The sequence below is a fragment of the Phaseolus vulgaris genome, chromosome 6, assembly GCF_051622355.1.
Source record: "Phaseolus vulgaris cultivar YP4 chromosome 6, ASM5162235v1, whole genome shotgun sequence".
Lineage (NCBI taxonomy): Eukaryota > Viridiplantae > Streptophyta > Magnoliopsida > Fabales > Fabaceae > Phaseolus > Phaseolus vulgaris.
Window position 1 is genome coordinate 34,722,537 of NC_143503.1, and position 17,309 is coordinate 34,739,845.

At 28.6% G+C, this 17,309-nt stretch overlaps 2 protein-coding genes and 1 non-coding gene across 3 annotated transcripts; 2 read left to right on the forward strand and 1 right to left on the reverse strand.

Annotated features, from left to right (window-relative positions):
• Nucleotides 1-1,349: 1,349 nt before the first annotated feature.
• LOC137832528 (D-Tyr-tRNA(Tyr) deacylase family protein) lies at nucleotides 1,350-4,094 on the forward strand. Its single transcript, XM_068640730.2, has 6 exons — nucleotides 1,350-1,634; nucleotides 1,711-1,808; nucleotides 1,918-2,058; nucleotides 3,624-3,649; nucleotides 3,750-3,805; nucleotides 3,893-4,094. The coding sequence occupies exons 1-6, from the start codon at nucleotides 1,384-1,386 to the stop codon at nucleotides 3,918-3,920; spliced, it is 600 nt and encodes a 199-aa protein (XP_068496831.1). The 5' UTR covers nucleotides 1,350-1,383; the 3' UTR covers nucleotides 3,921-4,094.
• Nucleotides 4,095-7,546: 3,452 nt separating this feature from the next.
• TRNAE-CUC (transfer RNA glutamic acid (anticodon CUC)) lies at nucleotides 7,547-7,619 on the reverse strand. The gene has a single exon. It is a non-coding gene; the product is annotated as a tRNA-Glu (tRNA).
• Nucleotides 7,620-10,585: 2,966 nt separating this feature from the next.
• On the forward strand, nucleotides 10,586-14,889 carry LOC137832529 (GDSL-like Lipase/Acylhydrolase superfamily protein). Its single transcript, XM_068640731.1, has 5 exons — nucleotides 10,586-11,075; nucleotides 12,100-12,230; nucleotides 12,310-12,543; nucleotides 13,969-14,215; nucleotides 14,444-14,889. Exons 1-5 carry the CDS (start codon nucleotides 10,808-10,810, stop codon nucleotides 14,629-14,631), a joined length of 1,068 nt encoding a protein of 355 aa, XP_068496832.1. The 5' UTR covers nucleotides 10,586-10,807; the 3' UTR covers nucleotides 14,632-14,889.
• Nucleotides 14,890-17,309: the final 2,420 nt, after the last annotated feature.

Below are 17,309 nucleotides of genomic sequence, written 5' to 3' on the forward strand. Positions count from 1 at the left end.
ACTTCACGGACTCTTGATTACCGCATTTCTTTTATTTTTAAACTTATGTTGTTAGCAATATGCAGAAAAGTTTCTTTGAATTGGCAACATGTCAATCAACCTTTTGTAAATTTTATAGACTTTTCACGAATAACAGCATGACTAGTTGATAATTGGCTCTTCAACTCTCCCAATGTGGTCAAAACAATCGCTCAAGAAGCTGCATTCACAACTGTTCTATCTTAAACTACCAAAAATGTAGCCATACTTACGAACGTCATCAATATATGAAACATACATATGAACGTTGCCAGAAAATTATGTTTATACAGGGACCAAAAGTTTGCGTAACTACAACATATAATTTTGAGATTAATAGTAAAGATAAATTGTATAGATTACTTACAAGGCCTTCAAAACAATTAGCACTCTCCTCTCTTTTCGGACTCTACTCCTTTTCTCGGTTTTTTCGACTCACACTGCTATTTTGGACTTTCGGTCACAAGGTCTGATCTGAGCTTGGACTGGTTCTTGATTGCGGGATATAGACTATTACTTGTCTTGTTTGATTAGATTCAACTCTCGGATGGATGTGTTTTTTTAAAGATATGTATGTTCCTTATCACTCTACTTACCTCTTAAGCAGATCACCTATTTATAAAACTTATTTATTGAATTTTTAACTTAATTAAGTTTTTACTTTTTACACCCTACCATTAATACATTATAAATGTTTTGGACTTTATTTATTGAATCTTGATATAATATTTTTTTTTCATTTCATTATTTATTTATTTTAACTTGGCTTTTCATCATCTACGATCTCTCGACCTCGTTTCGATTTTTCGGCATTGGTCTTTTCTCATTTTCAAATACTACTAAGAATTAAGAACAATAATTAATTAGATACTTGCTTGTTCTAATATTACTCTTAATTTTATTAATTTTAACCATCTTAAAAAAATGTATTGGAATTGTATTTTTTTAAACAATAACCGAAATTGTTCTATTCGCCCCCCCACTTTTCATAAAGTAAAGCTATTTCAGTTTATTTGTAAAATTATCTTATTTTAATTTCAATGAATACTTCTAAAATCAAAGATGATGGGAATATTAAGTTTAATTATTCATATACTCACAAAATAATTCATATAGCAATATGTTTTACTCTGACTCTTTATGTTATGGAATTTTTTTAATAATATTTAAATTAACTATATCAATATATTTTAATTTTTAATTTAATTATTCGCAATTTTTTATTATTTTGAAAATGGTACGATGAGATATGAGATTGAAAGAAAATACATAATATTTATGATTTTTTATATGATTAAAAATGGTAACAATTGAATACTAAAAAAATTGAACCCAACGAATGAACGTAGAAGATAGATACTAAAGATGGAACTGCAATTGGTGTGGCCTTTTAGGTGTAGGGTTCCACGTGTGGGAGCAGGAAGCGCAAGCAGAGGAATAAGAATTGGGAGCGCCAGAGTGAGAAGAAAAGCAGTGACGGCAATGCGAGCGGTGGTTCAGCGCGTGGCCTCTGCCTCCGTCGAGGTCGAAGGCAGCATCGTCTCCGAGATTGGCCCCGGCCTTCTCGTCCTCGTAGGAATCCACGACACCGATTCCGATGCAGACGCCGATTACATGTCATCTTCATTTCTTCGCCCCCTTTCTATCCAATTTCTAATTTCCGTTACTCAAATTAGTTTACTCTTTTAACAGATGCCGAAAGGTCTTGAATATGAGGCTGTTCCCAAATGAAAATTCGGGTAAAGCGTGGGACCACAGTGTAATGCAGAAAAATTATCAAGTTTTGTTGGGTGAGTGAGTGATCAGTGCTAGCATTTTCAATCTCAGTTATAGAATGTAAAGATTTCCACATTTTTTTGCTGATTAATAATTTATTTATTGAATTTAATTTTTTAACAGTGAGTCAGTTTACGTTGTATGGATTCTTGAAGGGTAACAAACCGGATTTTCACGTTGCGATGGCGCCTCAGAGAGCCAAACCATTCTATGCCTCTTTGGTTGACAGGTTTAGAACCGCCTATAATTCTGATGCAATCAAGGGTATGATATCTATATGTTTCATGCAACTTTCTCTTCTCTTTCTGTAATAAATATGATAGTTTATCGAATTTAATTTCTGTCATTTTAAACAATTTATTTGATTGATTAATTAAATAAATAAATTGTTAAAATGACTTTTACTTTTAATTTGAACAGGGGAAAGAAACACAAAAATAGATAGGTATTAAAAAAAGAAAGAAATTTATATGAAATAAAGTAAAAATGTTCTTTTTTGTAGAAAGAAAATAGGAAAAGATTTGAGTGAAAATATAATTGGGAAGTTGTTTGGTTGGAAAAATAAAGAGAGAAAAAAATAGATATTTATTTAAGATTACTCTAATGCTCTTTTGTAGTTTTTTTAAAATAATTGGTATGTATAATTGATTATGGTAATTCTTAAAGGATTATACAAACAACATATACATAACATACACGGTTTGTAAATACACGGTTTGTAAATACACGTCACATCATCAATTTTCCCTTCATATAAAGATATGTTTGTGTCATCCTTTCGTATTGACTTTTTTTTAAATAGCATCCTCACGTATTAACTGTTTTTTTAAAATAAATTTTATATAATAATATCTATAATGCAAGAGTTTTATAAGGGTTTTATTCTAGTTTAAATAGATCTTATTATGTAACATTACTTTTAAGCAATTCACATTGTATTTTTATGAATTTTATTTCAATTGGAAGTGCTTATAAAAATCTACATCTAAGGGCCCTTAAGGAAATGAATCATGAACGTCAATAAACAGTATAACTTTTTCTTCCTTCAACTAATATTGGCGACGAAATTCTACGCTATTTGTTCAATTTTTTATGGATTTAATGTGCATTTTCCTTCCTTTTTGTCATTCTAAACATACATGCTGTAAGAAATCCAAAAAAAATATCTTCTCGCTGCTCACTCTGTTTCATTCGTTGTTTTGTTTCATCTTTCAGTGATAAATTGAAATAGCTTTGCATTTTTTCCCCATTCAATTAAATATACAGGTTAAAACTGTTAAGTATTTGATGTAGGTAGAACTTAATATATCTTGATGTAGAATGTACATAGTACATATAGTGAGTTGGATTGAAATGTTGGACACGTTTCCTCTGCAAAGATTCAGGATATTTATGAACTTGCTATAAATTATTTTAACTTTTCTCTCTTCCTGGTAAAGCAGAGGGACTAACATTAACAGGTTGTGTCTTGGTCAACAAAGACGAATTACTGTAAAAAAAAAATCGTGCACTCTTTTTAAATGAAGTTATTGTTTATTCAGAAATTTGTTTGACATGCAATGTCCAATGCCTTCATTCATTCTTATCATCATTGTAACTGCCAAGTCTTTTTGCTGATGGCTAATTAAATTATAATAAAAAATAATTTTGTTAATACTAAGATCCTGGTGGCTGTTCAATTTGTTTCCCTTGGCCTAATAATTAGTTTCTTTATGTGACTAGTCAATACTGAAATCCTAGGAGTTTTAGCATTGTATTTGTTGCTTTGTATTTATTCATTTAAGATCTGCTGGAACCCTATCTTAATCTTCTTTCAATTTCAAATGCAGATGGTGTATTTGGAGCAATGATGAAGGTAAACATATGCCACTCAATCCCCGTGCAGGTCTCTTTGTTGCGTGACAATTTCTAATGATGCCTATGTTAACAATCCTGTCACTTGTGATGGAGAGCAGGTGAATTTGGTTAACGATGGACCAGTTACCATGCAGCTTGATTCACAAACACCCAAGTAAGTTGATGATGTTACTTTAATTTTGAACGTGAGATGTTTGTCATTTTTGTTATAAGAATTTCATTAACAATTAATATAATCCAGGAATACCGCTAATGCAACAGAGTCTTAATCAGTGGCTGATCTGGCTTTACGAAATTGAGCTTGAATTAATGACCAAAATGTAAGGCATTATAGTGTTGTTCATTCTAGTTGATGTTTTTTCTCTCCCAATGTAGTGATGGTCCCATTTTGTAACACTATTCAGTTTAAAGAATGAAAGCCTTAGAGTTAGGTTGTTTCTGTTCGTCCTGCCTTTGAGAATCATTTTTGGACAAAACAAACTTATACCAGATGAGATGAGTACTAATCTGGGTATGCCAAGGGTCTATTTGGATACTAACTAGAAGTGTTTTTTGTATTAAAAGTAAAGTTTTTTCAATAGAATAATTATAAAAAAATATTTCTAAGTATCCAAATAAACTCATGATTTAACTACTTTCATCAAAACTATTGTCAAAGATCCCCTCACTTCTTAATATTTATTGTAGATCAGAACTGGAAATAAGATTTGACGTCCTTCTACTCTCCATGGATGAATTTATTGCATGAGCAGTGTGATATCTTCATTTTAAATCTTCATATAAATGTTTTTACTATTTTAAAGAAAATACCAAATAAAATAAATATTTCAATAATTTAATATTACGATAATTATTTAAGTCTAGTTGTGCTTCCTTTTCTTATTCTAATTGGGTTTCGAATCCTTTGAACGGTATATAGATGATTCATTAATACCTTTTTGTATTCTGTAGGCGTTTAGCTAGGAGGGTACTGTTATTTATGTATAAGGACACTTCTGAAGTGATTTTCATTTATTTATTTTTTATTATTGATATTAAAAAAAAAAACGATTAGGAGAGAGATGTGTTAAGAGGATGTGGAATTATCTACAAGTAATTAATAGAAGTAAGAATTTTTTTAATAAATTGAATTAAACATTAATTAATTGGATGATAAACCCTGATGAACTAAAATCACAATCGAAATTAAAGGAATTAAAAAGTATAATAAAACTTATTTTATTTTTAAAAATGGAAAAAAAAAAGAGTAACGAGAAAATTGATTCCGTACAAGAAGTAACGAGGTTCAGAAAAAATTGGTGTGGTTATTTATTGGTTTGTTACATCTAATCTCCGACAAGTTTGCGCCCTAGGCTTTTGTATTATTGTAAACGGAGCTCGACAGAGAGGGAAGATGTGACCTACAAGGGGAACACTTTCCAATTTCAACGTGACAATTGCTAATGCTCATATTTTCTTTTTTAGAAACCTTAGTTGAAAACAATTGGACAGGGTAATGGCTTAATTTCTCTTTTCTTTTAACTTTTCAGCCAACACTCCATAATTACAAATTTTATTTATATAACTTTATAAATTAGATATAGTGGTTTATAATTGTTTAGTATGTTTTATTTGTGAAAGGAAGACAAGTTTTTCTTAGAAAATAAACTAGATGTAGTCTTTTATAAATTTTTATTTCACAAAAAAGGTTAGAGTTTAAATTGTTTAAAAAGTCTTTTAAGTTTAATGACTGATTTATTTAATTAAATATAATATTTTTACTATTATTAACTTTATACTAAATATTATAATTTATTAATAATATATGTTCGACTATTAACTATGTTAATCTACATAAAAAATTAAAAGATTTTAAAGAATGAATTATTTCTTGTTTAAAAGTTCTATTTTTAAATGAGATATTTTTCATGTTATATTATAAGAGCGTAATTATATATATGTGAATAAATTAATATAATTAAGATAAATACTTTCTGATTTACCCTCTCAAATTGATGTGGTTGATCAAGGAGCGTAGGTGAAAAATATTTTGCTAATAAGAAACTAATAGCGTAGAGCAAAGAATAGCCTTTTGAAACTGAGTAAGAATCGTAGTTTCTAGCTGTAATGTGTTCTAGGTTTGTATGTGTAGAAGTGGGAAAAAATGAACTTCTCTACAAGTTAAAATTAGTTCATGCACAAATTAAAAATAATAATTTAGATTAGTTATATAGATAGTTTTTATAAATTCATTTATATATAAGTTAATTTAAATACTTTGTTTTCTTTTTCTCTTTTAAAAGTGCTTATAAGAAGGTTTGTCTAATCAAAGGTAATAATATATGTATTAAGTAATCAAAGTGAAAATATTTACTAAATTTTAAAAATTGAATAATTGTGTTATAATTGTTTTTTATTTATGTATTTTTATTTATATTTGCGGAAATAAGTTCGTTTTAACAAAGACTAATTTTATTTAAACTTATATTTTGGAATACAACTTATTTGAATTTATTTTTTAAGAAGACAAATTTTATTTATATTAATAATTTAGAGTTCATTTCTATTGATCTTGTACTTTAGGATTATGATTTTTTAAAAATTACATTTTCAAGAATATTCTTTTAGATAACTTTGTTTGAAATTCACAATTTTTTATTATATATCCATGATACTTACAAATATTTAAAACATGTATTTCTAACAAGTATCCGGTGAATAATGGGACGGCCACCCAATTACATGTGTGTATGCTCCAAGAAATTGGTTGTGATATCTATCTTGATTCTAGTCTATCTTTGAGGTTCACTCATCTAAATTTTTGCTGTTAAAAAGAAGTCAAAATTTGATATTCAAAAGGAAAACAAAAACTGTGAGAGAGTTAACTCTCAATAAATACTTGACAGAGACAGCCCAACAAGAAGTATGAAAAATTAATAATGCAAAATGAATTTGTGTGCACAAATGGAGATGTGCAGTGTGAAGTTGTTGAGCAAACTGAGAATGATTTGGTGTGTGAGCTGGAGATTGTAGAGGCTGGTGTGCCTTAGAGGGACCCTTGCAGAGGACACACTTGTCCCCTTTCTCCATGTGAAACTGCTTCATTAACTTCATCACAAAATGTCATGTTTGGTGCAACCTCATAGAATTGTGACACAGTGTCTTTAATGTTTTCTTCACTCTCTTTTCATAATCTCTCTAATGGAACTATCCCTGCCTGTTTCTTTGAATTCAAGGAACTCACAAAATTCTTAATGCAAATTCTGCTTTCTTCACCATTTCTAGTTAAACTTCTTTCATGAGCTAAACTAATTAATAGTAATTTCTTTAGAAGAATTCTATACCAGAATCATGTACTATCAATAATATTATATAATATATGTACTAAAAAAACCTTTTGATATAGAATTACAGTCAAAAAAATTTCTTTAAATAGCATTTCCTATAATTCTAAAGTAATTCAAGACCACTACTACTAAAATATCCACTGAAATATAAAAATCATTATCAAGATGAACTTTTCTTCTACTTTTCATTGTTGTTTTCAAAATTTTGGTAGCTCTTTAAAATGTTGACTAGAGCAATTCATTGAAGTGTGTGAATAGCTACTAACTATTACTATAGCCACGTTTTTTGGTGGAAGAACAGCATCATCATCATCTATTGTCAAACGGAATTCATTGTTGTACACAAGCTGTAAGTTTTGACTACACAAGTTATGTTGATATACATGCTGTTCATTTCTCTTATAAAAAAATTGCAAAAAATTATTAAAATAATGTATTAATATTTCCTATGGTGGAAGGAGTTAAGAATTGAGTAACATAAAATAGATCGCTATCCATTATGTAACCCTAAACTAAAACTAAATTTAACATTGAAAAATAGTTAACAATTTACTCAAAAACGTTAACTTTTCCGTTGCCGGGACTTGAACCCGGGTCTTTCGGGTGAGAGCCGAATATCCTGACCAACTAGACTACAACGGATTTCTTGTTAGTTAACTTATTGTTTTGAATATATTATTTAATACTTAAAATACATTTTAGTGAAAAATTTGAAAGTATATTTTATAAAACATTTTGTAATTTTTGTAAAAATATGAAATTTAATTTTTCGTATTAATTATTAAAAAGAAGGACAAACCTATACTATATTTTATATGTTTTTTTTTTCTGTTAGAAAGTAGAATTCTAATATGAAAAAATTATTGAGATAGTTGAGATAGTTAAAGTTTGCATAAAAATTATTATTGAGATAGTTTCAATTTTGATTAGATATATAGCAATAAAACAGAACTTAATTTTTCTTTTTCCTCATTGCTTATTGATCATTAGTTATACAAATTAAATATCCGTTTATTTAAAGTATCTATTTCAATTATATTCGAACTAGCATTAAATTAGTTGAGTTATATATTTTTTAGTGACACGTTTCTTTATAACTTTTTTTTGTTGTAAATCAAAATTATTCAAATCTATAACTTAAAGTTGGTAGTTGCAACATTGATGTTCAATTCACTAGTACATAGATACTTCTGTAAAAAAATAAAGGTACCCAGATACTAAGTACAATTATAACTGACACTTTATAATTGAATGAAAATGTCAGTGATCTTAATAACAAAATAGAAAACAGAGATATTTAATTTAATTAAAAATAACATAAAAAAATATGAGAACATTAATGTAATTATGAGTTATAATTAAGTTCAAAGTAATAAATAATATTTGTTTTTATTTAAATTCAATATATTAAATAATATGCAAATGTTCGTTGGGTAAGAAGTACAGTATGATCTTCCTCTTAAATGTTTATTTTAGTAAATACTTTTGTATCAAAGGACCATCTGTATTTATAATAATAATAACAACTTAGGTTCAAACATTTTTTTTCCTATCTTAAGATATGAATGTAAATTAACATTTATGAAAATGAATATGTAGTTTATTAGTATATATTAAATATGGTCATGTTATATTTATACATTTTAATATAAATATTAAATATCTCTAAAATTTAACTTTTTTTTATAAGAGATCTATTTTTCAATTTTAGAGAATGAAACACTCGAGACAATAAAAATAGAAAGGAATTGAAATATGAATCATATTAGAGATATTATGTTTTTTTTCTCATACATATTTTTTATATATAAATGAAATAATAATTATTATAATATTTAATTAATTAATTTTGATTTGGTTTTATTTCAACCGGTTGCAAAATGTCATATCCCAAATCTAATAACTGAACTTCAAAAATTAAAATAAAATTGACCCAATTATTTATTTAATTGATAATCAATTTTCATTTTTTTAGATTGATTCAATTATGACTTTTACTCTCAAAGTGTTTTTATTTTCATTGAATGCACATAATAGTGACTAAATATGAATATCATTTTGGCAAAATTATGTTTCATAAAAATTGACTTACTTTTAATTTTAGTTTTTTATTTCACAAAAATAGTACAATTATTTTATTTTATTTTATTATTCCATAATTGAAATAAAAGAATGTAATATAGCCAATTAAATGAAATTTTTGAAGTTAGTAAATTAAAGAAAAAAATTGGTTATAGCAAGTAGTAAATTGGAGATTCTCTTTAAAAAGCAACATGGGTGCCCTTGAAATTATAGATGCTTTATGAGTAACCATTTGCATTTATTGTAAGCGGCAGGAGGTAGTCACTGCTCTTAAATTCCCATAATATCACTTCCAATAATTATTTATTTTACATGCTTCATTATGCTTCTTTTTCTTATTCGCAAAAAATAAAATTAATGATACGTATGTGTGTACGAATATAACCATTTAAGAATATTTAGAGTTCTTTAATTAATTATTCGTTAAGGTTTATCTGTTTGGTTAAAAATAAATTACAAGCTAATGTTTGGTTTAATTATTTGAATTAATGAAATTTAAGCTTTAAAGAACTAATATTATGTGAAAAGAGACTCAAGCAATATTGTTAGAATTTTTATACCATATATTCAATTTCTGAGTAAAAAACTTAATATTTTTTAGTTAAATGTAGCTAATATTAATTAATGTTGAGTATTATAAATATTTGTTGGAATGACTTTTTTGGGTCAACTTATTTTTTGGATTCATAGTTTATGTTCTTTTATAGGGATTGGAGCACGATTTTTTGATTTTTTTTTGTTTATTCTTTGTTAATAAAAAAAAAATAGCTTCCTTGTTTATATTTTGACGGGAAAGTTTTATTGATCTTTATTATCTATATAATTTTTTAACTGATTTAATAAGTTATGAAAGATTAACCATATGAAAAATTTAAATTTCTCGTATTGTGTGCTAAATAAGTTTTTATTAGTAAATAAGTTTCTGATATTAAAATATTTTTTAAATACTATATTGGTGAAAGTAAAAAAAATCATTACAACAGAAGAATAAAGCTGTAAATAAATTAAACAAATAAACTTGAGTCCAAACTTTTAATTATATTTATTTAAAAGAATAAATCATTTCAATGAATCATTAATTTTTTTAATTCCTAATTTATTTTTTAAATTAATTATTCTTTCTTTCTCGATCAAAGCAATATATTTCTTTAAAAGAGAATGCTTATTTTTAGTGAAATTGTTCAAAAAAATTAATATAATTTTATTATTTTTAATGTAATGGAAAAAGTTTAAACAGTGTTATTAAGAGGGGATTTACAAACGCAAGATCAACTTCAGATGATTGTTAACATTCCTGTTCTAAACATTCAGACTTGAAGAATATTGATAACATTTTATATTATCATGTTCCAACAGACAAAAAGTACCTAGTAATTTATAAATATATATATATAATGGTGTATAAAGTGGAAGTTAATAAAATATGATCGAGAGTCCATTGTGGTACAGTGAAGCAAACAAAAGTGGACCAATATGCACATGAGATTTTTGTAAAGTCTCCGTCACAGTTGCATTGGAGTTAAAGAAGTGCATTTTATTGCTGTGTTCTTCTTCCTTCTCCAATTAAAGTGGAAGCCAGGGGTGGAGTAGTAGTTTTAAGCCTTAAATGCTGTAATTAATTTAGGGAACCGTTTTTTAAATGCTGCAGCAACCACTCTCTACATGGGATCCATACGTGGTGTATTTAAACAATGATGCATGGGATTGTTGAATGAACATAGATTTCCCAGTTCTCAACTTGAGCAGATATGGAGTACTTGATGGTGAAAATCATGATACTGGCCACACTGCCATTCTATCATTCACTTGCTGTGGACATTCCTCTGGTGAGGCAAGTGGTTTCAAAGCATAATGTGTCTTGCATACTCGTTTTTGGAGATTCAAGTGTTGATTCTGGCAACAACAATGTCCTTCACACCACCATGAAAAGCAACTTCCCTCCCTATGGGAAGGACTTCTTTGACAGCCGCCCAACAGGAAGGTTCAGCAATGGGAGACTTGCCACAGACTTTGTTGGTAAAAATATATCTCCACCCTTTTTTCTTCTCTTTTCACTTTCATGGATTCAGTTTACTAAAACATCAATTACTAGGCCAGCATAATTAATGACTTACTTTCAGAAACTAATTCTTATAGGCCAACATAATTAATATATCATGTGACATGTTCTGGTCCCATATCCTTGGATCATCATCATGTTCAAGTTTAGTTAATAATATGATATATTTGAGGTGAGCTATAACTCTTAAAAGTTTACATTGTCCATTATTTGAATCAATTTATTTCATTTCTTTATAAATGTGTTATAAAACCCTAGTTAGCTGATCTGTAACGTGTGGAGTATATTTGGGAGTAATCTAAAGTGAGAAGGGGAAGGAAATGAGTTAATGCAATTCTTCCCAAAAGTACCTCCAAGAAGATAACCTATGAACAGGATTCAAAGCACGTGTTTATAGATAAATTATCTAAAGACTTAATGCACCGACTAGCCTACCATACCTCGAAATTCAACCTTCAGTTAAGAGAATAGAGAGGACAAGGATCGATAGAATTTTAGATTACTTGTCATAAAGGCTTTCCTTACCATGTAAAAAAAAAATAGGTTGTTAGGTGAAGACATCTGATGTGTTATTAATACGCTGTTGATGAATAAAATCATAAAAACAATTCATTTCTATATTGGTTCAATGATTCATGAATACCTTCTTATTATAACCATCACTTCAATCGTCTCTTTTTTTCACATCTTATCATGCATATATCATTTGTTATATTCAACGTAACAATGTCCATTTATCAAAAAAACCATCCAAAAGCTATCTTAATTAGGACTTAACCCTGTTATGGCAAGCGGAACTTTAGAAGCATTAATCTAAAAAGGTGTAAGCGCAAAGTACATTTGACAAGAGTGGTACAGTACAATTAAAACATCCATCATGTCACATGTTTCTAAGTGTTTTTTCATCTGGTGTTAGAATTAGAAGCCTATTCTATTGCATGTAAACTGAGTATGAGTGTTTCCAATTAAACACATGTGCAGCTGAAGCAGTGGGGTACAGAAAAGTGATTCCACCGTTTCTGGACCCTAATTTGAAGCCGGAAGATCTTCAGTATGGTGTTAGTTTTGCATCAGCCGCCACAGGTTTTGATGATTACACAGCTGAAGTTTCGGTATGTAATTCTGTGAACTTGATTCACTGCATAAAGACTTAGAAAAGTATTTTGAATGTGTTTTGTGAGTGTGGTGCAGAATGTTTTGCCTGTTTCGAAACAACTGGAGTATTTTGCACATTACAAGATCCACTTGAGAAGAGAGGTGGGTGAAGAAAGGGCAGAATTCATTACAAGAAATGCACTGTATATTATGAGTATGGGCACAAATGACTTCCTCCAGAATTATTTCTTGGAACCTACTCGCCCTAAGCAATTCAGCTTGGAAGAATTTGAGAATTTCTTGCTCTCTCGCTTCTCCAAGGACGTTCAGGTTTTCTCTTTCTCCATCTATACTCATCAATTCTTGCATTTTATCTATGATAAAAGTTGGTTGAAAAGTTACTTCAAAGTTGAAAAACTTGTCCAAAACTTTTACTAGATGAAACTATGAAGTTCGCTTATATTAATTTACACGTGTTTATGTCATGAATGATTGCATGTTTCTGTCATATTTTTATATACTTTTAGATTTATTTCATGGATAAAAACTATTTTTTAAATTTTAGTTTTCATAATATGACAATAAAAAAATATACTCTTAAATGCATATAAATTTTGATTAATATAATAATATTATTCTATGCTTTTAAATTCGATTGTGTTAGTATTATCGTCCATTATCAATAGTGTGAAATACGCTGTTCAAATGATAAAATAAAATAATATAAACAGTATAATAGCTAAGAGACAGAATGTAATGTAAAAGTCATAATTAAAAAATGTAAAATAAATAATAAAAGCATACCATATTAAAAAGGATAAACTCTAGTTTAGTAAATGTCTTGCCAACAAAAGGAAAAAAATATATTAAAACTAAAAAATATAAACTCAAAGACAATTTGAATTAATATTTAAAAAATCATTAGTAAAAGCTGAGATTTTTTCTGCCAGATACTTTTAATATTGTAAATTACTTTCCAACTGATAAAAAAAATAACTCATTGTTTTTGGATTTAGAATGTTGGATTTTATATCTTAAATGTAAAAAAGAAACTCAGAAAACTATTTCTGCTTAAATTAAATGAGTTGTGATTTGTTATTGATTTTTATCTCTACGGCTAGAACTTGATTCCATTGACTTTAATACTCTCTGGTCCTACTTCACAGTTTTTGCATTTAATTTTGTTCGTGCACAGATATTATATTTGGTTGCATTGGATATAGATGGACCTGTATATGCCGGAAAGATTAATAATTCCACAGAAAATAACACCAACAATAAAGTGTTATCGAACACACCACAGTTTTAGATAATGAGATAAACAGGATTATAAAAGATTAATGGAGTAAACTTACGTAGTATTAGAAATAAGAACAAAATACTATATTATTGGTTAAACATTACTTGTCGAAATTCCTTCTTAACTTTTGAAAAAATCAATCTGACTCGAGTATTTTAACTATGCTTATCCCTTTCTGATAAGTTTTATATATGTTCAAAGAGCTGTCCCTTTTTCTTCTTCTCTTTTTGATGATGGAAGTAACCTCTTGTCCAAAACTATTCAATGTCTCACCAATACAACAATAGAGGCTCTCCCAACCCTTTCAATTAATAATTTAGAAGAAAACTTTATTTTTTAATTTATCAACGAAAACCCTAACATATTAACTGTTGAATCTTATAATAAATAATTATAATTCATTAACTTTTTAAAGACAGTTTGAAATAGATGTGAAGTATGAGTGGTGGTTACAGGAAATGCATAGACTTGGTGCCAGGAGGTTGATCATTGTAGGAGTCCTCCCTCTGGGATGCATTCCACTTATCAAGACACTTAGAAATGCAGAAGGCTGTGATCAAAGTTTAAACAGTGTAGCTCATGCATTCAATGCAAAATTACTTCAGCAATTAAACTTCTTGAAGACAAAACTGGGCTTAAAGACTGCTTTGGTTGATGTTTATGGTATGATCCAACGTGCAGTCACCAATCCTAAACAATATGGTTAGTATTAGACTAAATTACCGTGAATTATGTCAATGTTGGAAGTCACTTTTCTCACAAGTTATTTTAATTACTCCTTCACATTGTCTGCTTACATGTTCACTGTTCAACACAAAAGCATTTTCTAAACTACTTCTATGACCTATAAAATAACGCTTTTCTTTTACTTAAGCACGAGCATGACCAAGTTCTTTTTTCATGTACTTTGCTCTTGTTGGGTGAGTGCAGGATTTGTGGAAGGTTCAAAAGGATGTGTTGGGACAGGGACAATAGAATACGCAGATTCATGCAAAGGGGTGCATAGTTGTTCTGATCCAGACAAATACGTATTCTGGGATGCTGTTCATCCAACGCAGAAAATGTACAAGTTGATAGCTGAAGAGGCCATTGCATCTTTTATCCATAATTTCTTTTGACAGGGCAACCAATTTAGTATTTATGTCTATATATGATGCCTGTGTTGTGTGTCCAAATTTCGTTCAAAAAGATCCCCTGTAGTTTCAAATAAACTGTTGAATTTGAAACTGCATGCAGGCTGTTCAATGTAGTTTACTTTACAATTAATTTTGTTATATTAAATTTTAGAAGAAATATTTATTGTTTGATAAGATAAATCTAAGGATAGGTTGTTTTCTTTTTACAACCATAATATTAAGTTTTAAAATTACCAGTGAGTTTGATTATGGAATATGATTATAGGGTGTGGATGATATACCTTTCTGAAACATTATTCTTTATGTAACAAACCTGCTTCAGATCTTTCAATCCATTAAATTCATCCTATTTAATCAAATTAATAATGTGACTTACGAGTTTGAGCATGGAAAAGTCTTACTAAAATACCTACTTTTTCAATTATTGGAGAAAGGTTGAGCCTGACATAACGTTGAAAAGTCTCACTTAATGTTGGAAAGCTCCACTAATTTAGGTTCACCAATTTAGGGTCCTTCTTGAGTCCTGTTTCACTGTGTATGGAAAATACTTTCAGTAGCAATATTGTGGAAAACTAGATACATATTGATCAACAGTTTAGGGTGGAAAATACTTTCAGTAAATAGCTCAACAGTTTCCAAAAGGGAAGGTTTAGTTGGCCATACTTATCTTCTTGTTTGTGTCACTTTGAATCTGAAAGCCATCGTTGATTGCAAAAAAGGGTATATCCCTCGTTTGCTTGATCCTTTTGACCAGGATTATTCCAATGTGCAAATTAAACAACTTAGTTCAACGTATTGTTAGGTGGTTTAATGGCCTGACCTTATGTCAGAAATGTAATAGGTCTTTGTTGGTGCAATAGTGATGGATTATATAGCTCACAAATCATGAAAAGAGATTTTGGTAGCAAGGAGGAGGGTGAGTCTTGAGAGTTCATTCATTTTGAGTCAAAAATCATCTAGCACCATGAATGAGAAACTTTTTGCAAAAATAGTGGTGTTGTTAGAGCAAATGGTTGAGAATAAAGATGAATTGAATTGCAATATCTTAAGTTAATTTTAAGTTTAACTCAAGTTTATAAAATTAAATCTTTAACACGTCATACTTTTAGGTGATCTGAACATGTTACAATAGGTTTAATAAACTCAAGTTAAGATAGATTTTAAAGAGAAATCAAGATAGGGTTAAGAGCAAATGAGACAGGGATCCAATCATAGAAGAAATTACACTTATGACCCTTATTCCAAAAAAAAGGATGTGTAGTAATATCCTTGGTATAATAATTTCTATCAACCATCCCCTAAATATAATAATTCCCCTTTCTAAAAAATTTTGATTGGCACCAAGTAGATGAATATAGAAGATTATCCATGACTACTTTAAGTGTTCAAGAATTAATATGTCAAGTCTTAATGGAAGTAAAGGCAAAGTTGGAAGAAAATTAGAAATATGCATCAATTCCCAACACCTTCCACAACTCTATACAAATATTCAAAACAAAACAATATAAAGAAGAGAAAAACACTTATCATTTAGGGATGTGTTTGGATTGCAGTTGTTGGTGAAATTTTGAAATGTAGAAACAAGCACATATTTAAAGGCAGAGTAATTGATCATTATGAAATTTTCACTTTGATTCAACTAAATGTATGGTCTTGAGTTACATCTAAAATTGTATATGCTTGTTTTTCTTATTATGATTGGTGCATTGATCATCTGGCTTGTATGTTTTTATCAAGAGACTTTGAACCTTAAGGCCTTTTGTTTGAGTAGGATGGAATTGAGGTGTTAGTTTGTTTTTTAGGTGTCTTTAGCTTGATTTGTTGGCTTGTTTTCCATTGGCTTAGTATGAAATTTTTGGCAAACTATAAGGTGAGAGGTGATGTTTGTTTTGTTCTATTTTGTATAAAGGTTGGATCATCCCTAAAGTGATTCGTTTTTATTTATTTTTTCTTGTTGATAAAAAAAAACAAAAAGAAAAAAATATTTATCATTTGGACTTACTTATACAATATGAGTTAACATTATTTCTAGTTGATGTTAAATCTTTAAAGAAAAATAAATAAATATATTTTTATTATTTAATTACATGATGTAACTTTGATATACACAATTAAAGTATGTTTTTCGTTGAAAAATTATAAAAAATTGAAATGTGAACTTAAATAAAAGGTTAATGATATATTAACAACTCAAAAGTTTTATACAACCACATTATAACCCCCAACACTATTATTTTAATAATTTTTCATATCATTTAATTACAAATTTACCTCTTATTATATATATTTATATCTAATCTCATCATATCAAGAGTTGTATACAACTCTCAAAATTGTCAAAACATCATTTCTCTAAATAAAATGAATTTGATAATAAAAAAAATTCTCCCCTGTTTAAATAAATGTTTTTGGACTACAATTCAAATCCAAGCCTGCTTAAAAGCTCTTAAAAATAATACTTCTTCTTTCCATTCCTATCAAATCTTCAATACTATTCAGCATTGATAATTTGGCACCTCTTGCTCCAAATTACACCTCTTCAAATGACAAAAATATCCTTTTACATTTCATAACCTCTATCATTTGAAAGTTGTAATTTGGAACAATGCAAAAACTGAGTATCAAAATAATATTTTTCTTTTATATTATTAGATGAAGTC